This window comes from Myotis davidii, unplaced genomic scaffold, assembly GCF_000327345.1.
Source record: "Myotis davidii unplaced genomic scaffold, ASM32734v1 scaffold363, whole genome shotgun sequence".
Taxonomy (NCBI): domain Eukaryota; kingdom Metazoa; phylum Chordata; class Mammalia; order Chiroptera; family Vespertilionidae; genus Myotis; species Myotis davidii.
In genome coordinates this window covers 1,327,921-1,338,727 of record NW_006294069.1, presented here as the reverse complement: position 1 = coordinate 1,338,727, position 10,807 = coordinate 1,327,921, and the positions used below count along the sequence as shown (strand labels likewise).

Sequence of the window (10,807 nt, the reverse complement as noted above, 5' to 3'; positions counted from 1 at the left end):
AGAGCCATGACACCCACAACACAATAGGCTGCTTCACTCTACGGACAAACAGAATTTCAGGCAATTAGACTAGAGAGTTCACGGCTGTATCAGAGAATTTTACTCAGAAATTTCCAATATCTTACTCACTAAAAAAATACATTTTTTACTGATTTCAGAGAAGAGAGAGAGAGAGAGGAAAACATCAATGATTAGAATCAGTTGCCTCCTGCATGCCCCCTACTGGGGGTCAAGCCCAAAACTTGGGTATGTGCCCTAACTGGGAATCTGTGACCTCCTGGTTCATAGATAGACACTCAGCCACTAAGTCACACTGGCCGGGCTCTTACTCATTTTTATAATCTCAATATCCAGCATACTGCCTGAGATCAGTAATTACACTTTATTTTTATGGGAATTAAATTACTTTAAAAAAACTGTGCAGACACGCTGTGTACTAAAATTACTTTATTACAGTTGATTTTTTAAACATTTCCTTTGCTATGATACAAAGGATACTTACAAACAAAATATTACATATGACCTTGTTTTCGCTCTTAAGTTCTGACAACTTGGTAACAGCTTTAAATGCACAATCTATACAATTAATACAGGTTATATATGAACTATAAGGTATGTTGAACCAGAAGAATACTGACAATATACTGTACAGAAGCCTTACCAGTTAGTGCTGTGGACCATTTCTACCAAAGGGAAAATGCACACCTGTACAGTCACCTTTTCCAGCTGGTGCTGACAGTGAGGGAGAGGCTTCCTCCCCATTGCAACCCTCGACAAGCCTCCACTGTGGGCATCTGTTTGGTCCGAAAATTGAGAGGACTGTGTATATTTAAAATTAGTCATCTGTAAAGTGGAAGAACATCACTTTTAAGATGATAATCTCTCTCTCACACACAAAAAAATCAGTCCTAGTTTTAGAAGACCACGAGTCCTTCGTCCACTACAAAAACCCTACAGGCTCAAGGGCTTTAGGAGATGAGAAGATGTAGGCTGCCAAAAAAGGAGGCAAGAAACCAAGCCAAAATCTAGGTCTTGCAAAATCATCATTTTTCCCTTCACCAAAGGGAACTAGAAATGTACAAATTCATTGATGAACCTCAATGATAACATCAGTTTGCTGATAACCCTCATTTTATCTGGACCCCTGACTTGTGGGAATAACTAAAAGAGATTGTAAATAATATATAACACTTTTAGAAAAGAACCTCGTTTAGTTAAAGTATTCCCTTTAGCCACCAAAGCTGGTCCTAGGCTATTACAGGTGTGCATTCATCTCTCAATGGTCTACTCAGAAATGATAAGGTTACAGCTTTTTTTCTTTTCTTTTTTATTTTTTAAATAAAAAGCAATTGACTGAAGCATTTTTCTTTTTCTTCTTTTTCTTTTTTTTTAGGTAAATAGCAAAAATAAAAATAAAAACCAACCCTGGCATTTGCACAAACAATGCAAATGGAGCGATATGGCCTTTAAGGTAAGGGGTTAGTAGAAAGGAAGAAAGAAGTGAAGAAAACCCAGAGAAAATGATGTATTAATTTTTCTTCTTAAAAATTTCTACAATACATGTGCAAAAAAATCATGCTGGTTGAGGAAAACAAAGGGAAATGAGTATATAAAATTAAAAACATAAATAATATGTTTGGATGACTGGTAAAAGCAGAGACCAACCTGGGTTACAAAAAGGATTATACATTCAAGATGCTCTTAAACCCAGTGGGATAACTTATGTTAAAACTGTGTTAATAGTTACGTTAAAAATCTCAAGTTTGTTTTTAAATCTTCACAATACAAGCAAAGCTGTTTTAAAATATACACTATACATATTTCTCATAGTCTCTCCAACCTCATTAATACGCATTAGGCGATCTTTTTCATATACTAAAACAAGGGGGTTCTGAAAGCTAAATTGCTCAGAGTAACCCATCCATTATTTAAATGTCGTAAGTTTTAAATGGGTTAAAAATTTTAGCAGACTTACATAAATAGGATTTAGCAACACAAGTGTTAATTTAAAAAACTCTAAAGCATTTACAAATGATCAGGTTGGAATAGTCTGGGGGAGTTATGTGCACTGTACTTTAAAACGTTATTTACATCAGACCATCGATTTTGTAAAAATTTCCTTAAAAGATAAAAAACAAAATAAATTTGGAGAATTAACTTTTTCTAACCTCGAAGAGAAGGATCATAAAAGGGAAGGTAAAATAAGGACAAAATTATCTCTTAATAGAAACCTTACATATCCCTCTCCACTTGGATTTTGCTCTATGAAACCACCTGCCACTCCTAATAGGCTCATATATCAAGTGTCACGATAATGTGGTAAAATACTTAGTCAAATAAATTACTGGCCTCAAGTGGACTTTTTTTTTTTCTTTTCTTTTTTTAATTTCCACCTTGTGACTCTGGCTTGGATTTTAGGGCATGTGTATGTAATTAATGACAGGGGCACTTTAAGTAGGCACAATTCCCATTTAATGTGGAATAAAATGTGTAACACATAAAATGCTACTTGGGAGAAGGGGTGGTAGTGTCTGTGATACTATGAAATGCAAGGGAGCACACAGGGAATGGGCACCAAAAAAGAGCTGTCTGGCAACACACCAGGGGCAGCCAACACATTAAACTGAATATACCTGCCTATGACAAAAAAGGGGGTTAGAAGGGTTCCAATACCCCTCTCTTCATTTGTTTGATGTGTATCAAATAGTCACATGGATCAGCCAGAATCTGCAAACATTAAGCAGTTACATCTTTTTAAATCACACAATTCACTCCATGACCATGTACAATTTATAGTAACAATAATGTTCATGCTGAGGCAGTGTATTTGAGGGCTCAGAAAAAGCAAAATGTGCCACTAAGAGAAACCTGTTCTCATACAACTGGTCTTCATGCTTTCAAGTGGCCCTAATATACCTCTGATGCTAAGCCAAGCCATGCAAAAGCAAAGAGTACACACGTATCTCATTTCTAAACTCCACTGACCTTGGAGTTGCCATAGAAACATATGAGTACTGAAAGCATACAAATGAGGGTTCATGGATTTTAAAAAATGCATTTTCCTTGTCTATGTTCTCTAGACTTAAATACCTTAGGGCTAGGCTTACAAGGCATATCAGAGAAAAGTTAAACGGGGATAATGACAAAGGAACAAATATAATTCTGGAAAGAGGAAAAATGCTCCAGCAATGGGATCAATGTGCCAGCAATAAGAATAGTTCATTTCATTTGAAAATTCAGCTAAAGAGCCCAATAAACAGTTCCAAGCCATAATGTTATCTGCATAATTTACATAAACATTAAAACTCTTCACTTTATAGACAAATACACACTTCTGTAAACATGGCCACTGGGGGAGGGAGGCTCCCTACCTCATTCATGATTGAGGACATGTACTCATTATATTAAATAAAATGACTTCACTTCAAAAGATTTTAAACCTGACCAATGATTAAGCTTCATTTCCCCCTGTTTAACAACATTTAAGCATTAATTCTAAAAATGCCACCTAGGATGGTTTCAGGGTTAGATGCTAGGACCACAATCGGCAATCACAGCAACTTCTCTCTAGCTGGCACAGACTTATAAACTTTAGTACAAAAACAAAAAAATACAGAAACTAGGTCAATTTGTTAGCTACATATTTACAGGTAATTACATGATTTTTTACTCACAATTACTACAAACTATGAGTGAAAAGGAAACTGTGCAGGTTGAATTACCCGTACTTTGGGGGGAATTCTTGGGCATCAAAATACCCTTTTCATTCATTCAGAAGTCTCGTCTTCTCTCCACTTTTTCATGGCAAACTACCTACAGATGTTCAGATTAGTATATCCAATGGGTATCTGGTTTCAGAGAGTATTAACCTTTTTTTCTACTTAAAGGAGAATCTCTTGATATTTATAAACAAAACAAACCCAACACAGATGCATTCACACACATACAAAATCTCTGAAACTTCAGTTAGGATTGCTGGGAAACAGTTAACAGTGATGGTGACATAGTAAATGGCTCCCCAGATATAATCTCTTCATTTATTTTCTTTAAAGAACATCTATTTTTTGGGGTAGGTGGGAAGTGCAAGTTTAAAAAACCCACAACAGGCAGATAAGGTGCATACTAATTTATGTATTTCTTATGCTCTGAAGGCTACCATTAGGCCAAGTGGGTTCTCTCTTCCCTTGTTTTAGTGAAATTTTGGAAGTCTGAATATAAACGAGGGAAAAATTAGTCAATGTGACTTTCAAGAGGGCTCCCAGAGTTCAGTAGAAAATATAAATATACAATAAAGGAAGAGTTCTCAGCTTCACTTTCTTTTTCTAGACAGTTATTAATAAAACTTACTTCTTTTCAAATTAATAGTCATTTCCAATGTAATCTACTGTAGTGATTTCATAAAAGTGCAGACAACATAACCAGACACACAGCAAAATAGACTTCAATCAGTAGTCCTTGCATACAAGAGGCAAGTCTGCTAAGTGTACAGCACACTCTCCATTCTTTTAGGAATCTGAGGATGGGAATTTTCCAGTTTTAACAACTGAGTGAGTGCCTTTTCAAAGGCAATGCTAGAACCTGCTTGGGGCACTATCTATCATGTTAGATGAGGGAAAACAAAATAAAGAAATTGTTTGTCTTTAATAATGGTCTGTATTTTGATAAACAGCTCAAAGATGACAGCCCAAGTTTTGGCTTTGTTCCTTAGAGAAGGCAGTTTTCTATCTAGGAAACAAAAACCTCTTCTTCCATCATTACAGAAGACTCATACTTATATACCTTAAATGTATTATTTTCTGACTTGAATACACACTAGACACTTCACATTGTGAGCATGGGACAAAACATAAGACCATAAACCTCCTAGGAAAGGGTTGCTATGTTGAGCCAAATCTCTGCTTGAATAGTGGCTCAGAAGGGGTGGGAGGTACACAAAGAACTTACTATTAGCAAGTAAGAAGAGGCAGCTAAAGGGAGAAAGTCCCATGCCAATGCCATATCCTTCTCTCCCAGTGGCCATTTCCTGTTGATTTTATAGTTTAGGAGAACCTTAGATGCTTCAGCAGTAATTCTTTTCTTGGCTGTTTTGGTCCTTAGCAAAATTTGTAATTATTGGTATTAATGGAGTAAAAAGAGTAAGAGAATCAATGACATCACTACTTAATACACAGACTGCACATGAAGATTGTGTGATTTATTGGTTCTTCTATCATCTTTGCAGAGGAATCACCAACAGTGTTTTTAATTTTCATGGTTCACTTCTCTCTACATCACTTATCTTTACTGCCTCGAGACACAAACTCATAGAAACACTAAATGGCTCCTTCCCCAGCACTATTTTACTGTCTTTGCAATGTATGGTTCCACATTTTACTTAACTTTCTTTCCACTCACACAAATGTTAGGGGATTAAAAGAGAAAAGACTGCAGCTAATGACCACCTTCTCATAAATATCACCCCAGAGTACTCATTCTTAAACACATGCATTCTTGCCTTAACTGAGGATTTGAAATAACAAAACAAAATAACAGAACCTTAAGTGCCCTGATGGAAATGTACAGTATGAGTTACATCCATCTACCTACACACACACATAGACACTCATATGTATATACAATATATACATACAAATGATAATAGCTATACCAAAAATGTGCATATTTAACACAGTTTTAAAAAGCCAGTAGATCATGGTATAATACAATTTATTTCCACTAGTGAATGGCACAAATGGAGAAATGCAAAGGAGGTGTTTCAAGTACAATAAAGTCATTTTTCACAGGTGAAAATAAACAGTATTATTCCAGTGTCCAACACAATGTATTTTATAAAAGTTTAAAATGCCAGACATTTAGCACTTAAAGAAGTAGAAAGTTACTAATGTCTGTCTTATGGTCTGAAAAAGACACTCATAGAGTTCTTGATTTTTGAAAAGGGGATGAGGAAAATTAAGTGGGAGTGGGAGGGAGGATCAAGGACAGTTTCTTTAGTGTACTAAATAGTGTTTACCTGATGTCTGGGAAGTTGAAAATCATGACTATACTAAATAGTTTAATTTCCCTATAAATCCTTGGCCTCTAGTACCAAGCATATTATACCTAAGGCATGGCATCAAATGTAGAACTATTCATCCCTAGGGACAGAATTGACTACAAAAAAGGGTAGCTCTGAATAAAAATAATATAAACATATTCCAGCTAACATTACTGTATAATGAAGAAACTATAATTTGGGGTTAGATCTGACTTTAATAAGAGGAGAAAAATATGTGCAAAAGGAAGGGAATCCAATTAGAAATAATATTTATCCAGATATGAGGTTTTGCTTTTGAAAACGCTAACTAAAGAAAGGGAGATACAGTGAACATAAGAAAATTTTTACTGCCAAGTTCTGGATGCCAGATATAGCATTAATAACTTTCTAATATGCTGGACAAATTTCTCATACTTTTTATTTTCTTATACACATATGTACTGAGTGAACACCAATTCTTGGAGGAGGTAGTAATTTGATCAAATATTGATATTTGCACACTGATTTAGAAAGTGCCTGCTTCTTTCTTTAGAATCTCTAAACTTTTCAAAGTTTCTTGCTACAAGCTTTATTCTTTACTGATTCCTACCATGTATGAGATTCCTCAGAAGTTAGTTCTTATAAACACACACCAATTAATTAATCATTTTTGCAAACTATATATTTTTAAAATAAAATTAATTTAATGGAATAATCCAGGTATACTCATGACCTACATGTTAAAACTGGTTGCCCCACAGATAAATCAGATACAAAGCCCAACTGGGTAGACATTTGGAGTCAGCATTCAATCACAAGTACATATGCTCTGCACAAACTCAGTAATTCAATTTGACTAATTCTAAGTCACTGGAAGTAGTTTGGATTTTAAAGAGTTTTGTGTGCAGAATGGATCTGCTTTTCTATTCTATCCCTCTAGTACAGAGGAATTAATAAGAATTTTTTTTTAAGTATCAAATTTCATTATATTTTTTGGGCATTTTATTAATTCTAAAGCTCTCTTCTATAATTTTCTTCCAAATAAGTAGATATTTCAATTTGTTTGAAATATTATATAATATTTGAATGCAAAAAATATATGGAAAAAATTAAAAGCCCCTTTCACTAGATATGACAAGTACATGTCCTGTTCCTCTAAAAGTTGGTGATCTCGAGCATGGCCAAGAGGATAATGTATCAGAGTGCTACCTGAAACACTGCCTAAAATTGTGTGAATTCTATTGTGATACTGGCTTTTAAAATATTTACATTAAAATATTAATTTTTCTTCCAGTTACCTTTAAATGAATCCCAGAAACTCCTAAAGGGGATGATCCATGGAGATTGGACTGACATACCTGGGGAAGACTTAAATTTAATTGAGAAAACCAAGATTTTAAAAGTGATAAGATTACATTTGGTCATCAGTCTGGCCTAGGTAAAAAGTATCATTGAGAGGGACTGGAAACTTTGACTATATGAAAAGCAGGACCCACAGTTAGCAGCAAGGGTTCTTCAAGACAACTGGGGAGGGGGCAGGACAATAACTTGTAGAAATTCTGATATGTCACTGGAAAGAAATTTTTTTTTCTTCAAGTAATACAGCTCCCTATCCACCTTCAACTAAATTTCCACACTAGCAATGGAATACCAACTAACATTTGACGTTCAGCACTGGGTTGATCCTTCATTGAAAAACAAAACAAAACAAAACAAAACATAACAAAACAAACAAAACATGCCCCTCTCTGGAAAAAAAGGTTAGCTTTTGTCAAGAGATTCCCTGACCACTATAACTTACTTTACTTTTTTATTCTTAATTTGCCAAACTTGTTAGTTCCTTTTCAGTAGTAATTTAGCAGACACTAGAGACTTCAGGAAGTGGTGTTTCCTATAGTATGATGTTATTAACATGATGTCAAATGGTCACCAAGTCTCAAGGAACTAGAAGTTTGTAAAGTATTGCAGCAACAAAAACAGTAATTAAAAAAGAAAAAAAAAGAGGACCTGCACATGCAGCAAAATCTACAGTGGTAGTGAGGGTTAGTCAGCAGCTGGTAAAGTCATTGGCTCAGTGACTCCTGGTTCACTATGGCAACTAAACTTTAAATAATTGGCTATTCTACTTGTAAACAGGAAATCCCATAAGCCAAAAGGGGGTAATCAAATTAATGTCTATGTAGTGTGATGAGAATTCCAAAAGGTGGCAGTTTGCAAATATGGCATTATTCAAATACCTCAGGCATTTGATGTGTATTGGCTATACGTCTTTGTTTTTGTACAAAGTAAAAAGTACTGTTTAGGGTTTTGGGAGTTACAGAGCTTAGCTAGGATGAAATATCACAGTATAAGCAACAAAACATCAGGATATATAGGCTTCATCTCCTCACTCTGCTGCTGAACACACCTATCATATGAATTTTCAGGGACCTCTCTCACCCTTCTGGTCTTTCCCTTTGAAGGCTCACAGGTTTATTGGATGAAATTCCCACACAACTTGTGATCTCCTTAAGCACCTCCATCTCTCCATGCCACAAAGAAGGCACAAATGAATGGGGGCGGCAGGGGGGCGGGGAGAATCACTGGCAAGCCTACACAGCATTCAGAAAAAGAACTCAGTTGTTTTCTACTCTCTGAAAAAGTCAATGCAACCCTTCAGTGTTCATGGCTTTCCACTTTTTTACTCCAAATGAGGCTGAGAAGTCAGACCAACGTAATGAAAATGTACTGGTGAGGGGATACAAGTGTGTTTCTATAATAACTTGTTTTAGCATATGCTGCCTGCTGTGAGTGGTTCATAAGAATTTGGGGTATGGAGAAAGGCTTTAGATCTTTTCACAAACTTCTTAGGATGTAGTTGCCCAAAAGTGATGACTCAAGCCATTTTGTTGTATTATATATTTGCAGTGTTCAGAAAATACCCCCTATCTAGCCAATTTCTTTTTACCACACACATGATGTGTGTGTGTGGATGTGTGCATGCGTGCACACACACATACATATCAATTCCCCCTTTTAAATTTCTCCAAAAGTTAAAAACAAAAAACAAAACCTGGCAGCCAAATACTATGACATCCAAATTAGTAAACACAAAACAGAACGCTTTAAAAAAATGAATAAAATATACCATATGCATTCAGCTTCCACACTGTAGTACCCAAGTGAGGAGGCTGCTGGGACAATGTCTGTAGGCAGTTTCTTTTGGCAGACAGCTCCAGCAGAATTGCCACTTTCAACTATTAAGCTATGTATAAGACAGATGTGACCCATTGGAGATCTGTGAGGTGACACTCGTGCTTCTGCTCATGCCCTGCTCCGTCCGTCCCCCAGAAGCTGTTCGCCTCAGAGCCTGAGGGCTGTTGCGGACCCCCATACTGCTACCTCGGGGCACCCCTTGCATTGGCCCTGAGGGGTGACCCCATGGCTGGGGTCCACCTTGCATCGGATGGCCCCAAGCTTGTGGTGGGCCACCCATGGGATGACCCCAATGAGGTCCTGGACCCCCAGTAGGGTTGTGAGACCAACCAGAAGCTCCTGGGTAGCTGTGGCTGAATGCCTCAGGGGAGAGATTAGAAAGGACCATGTTACTAAAACCCAGTCTCATACTTTCAGAGTCAAAAGCTTCGATTTCTCTGGCTTGACGCTCCAGCAGACTTCGTATTCGTTCTGTGCGTTCATTCTGCAAAGCCAACATCTCTTCTTCAATCTGTTAGGGGTTGGAGAAAAGAAGCAAAAAGAAAGTTGATTTAAAAATGTAAAAACTAAGGAAGCAATAATTATTCAGTTTTGAAGTGAATCATAAAGAAATTCACTCTTGCTATTTTATGGATGTACATTTAAAAATCAGCCTAGCCAGTGTGGCTCAGAGGTTGAGTGTTGACCTTTGAACCAGGAGATCACAGTTTGATTCCCAGTCAGGGCATATGCCCTGGTTGCGAGCTCGATCCCTAGTAGGGGGCGTACAGGAGACAGCCGATCAATGATCTTCTTTTACCACTGATGTTTCTATTTCTCCCTCTCCCTTCTTCTCTCTGGAATTAATAAAATAATATAAAAATATTTTTAAAAGGAAAACAAAAAAAAGCAGCTGTGGCCCATTTACACAATGGAATGCCACTCAGCTATAAAATAAAGAGAAATCTTTAAAAAATACTAAAAAAACAAAAGAGGTGTACTGTAGCAATCATACGTAATTTATATTTCTAAAATATGTAAAATCAAGCTCTGGCTGATTTTGCTCAGTGGTTAGAGTGTTAGCCCGCAGACCAAAAGGTCTCAGGCTTGATTCCTGGTCAAGGGCATATAACTCGGTTGCAGGTTCCCCAGCCTGGGTAGGGGTGCATGTGGGAAGCAGCCATTCGATGTGTCTCTCTCATGTCAATGTTTCTTTTCCTTTCTCTCTCTCCTTCTCCTTCCCTTCCACTCTCTCTGGAAATCAATAGAAAAAATATCCTCAGGTGAGGATTAAAAATAAATAAATAATTTAAAAATAAAATGTGTAAAATCAAATTCTTAAAAGCAAAGGCAATAACCTCTATTAAAATAATAAATCAAGGCAATTATCATCAATGGCTATTAAACCCCTTAGGTAAAACGTTAAATGAGCCTGGCCGGCGTGGCTCAGGGGTTGAGCATCGACCTATGAACCAGGAGGGCAGGGTTTGATTCCTGGTCAGGATACATGCCTGGGTAGTGAGCTCAATCCCCAATGTGAGCGTGCAAGAGGCAGCAGAACAATGATTCTCTCTCATCACTGATGTTTCTATCTCTCTCTCCTTCTCCCTTCCTCTCTGA

At 36.8% G+C, this 10,807-nt stretch overlaps 1 protein-coding gene across 6 annotated transcripts in view; it reads right to left on the bottom strand.

The window, feature by feature from the left end:
* Positions 1-432: 432 nt before the first annotated feature.
* The window catches only part of TAOK1 (TAO kinase 1), a 135,792-nt gene continuing 125,417 nt past the window's right edge, over positions 433-10,807 (bottom strand). For all 6 annotated transcript variants that reach the window (XM_015566750.1, XM_015566749.1, XM_015566752.1 and 3 more), the window contains one exon: positions 433-9,719. In XM_015566750.1, coding sequence (XP_015422236.1) covers positions 9,258-9,719 — 462 coding nt within the window. In that variant the 3' untranslated portion in view covers positions 433-9,257. The remainder of the gene's footprint in view (positions 9,720-10,807) is intronic.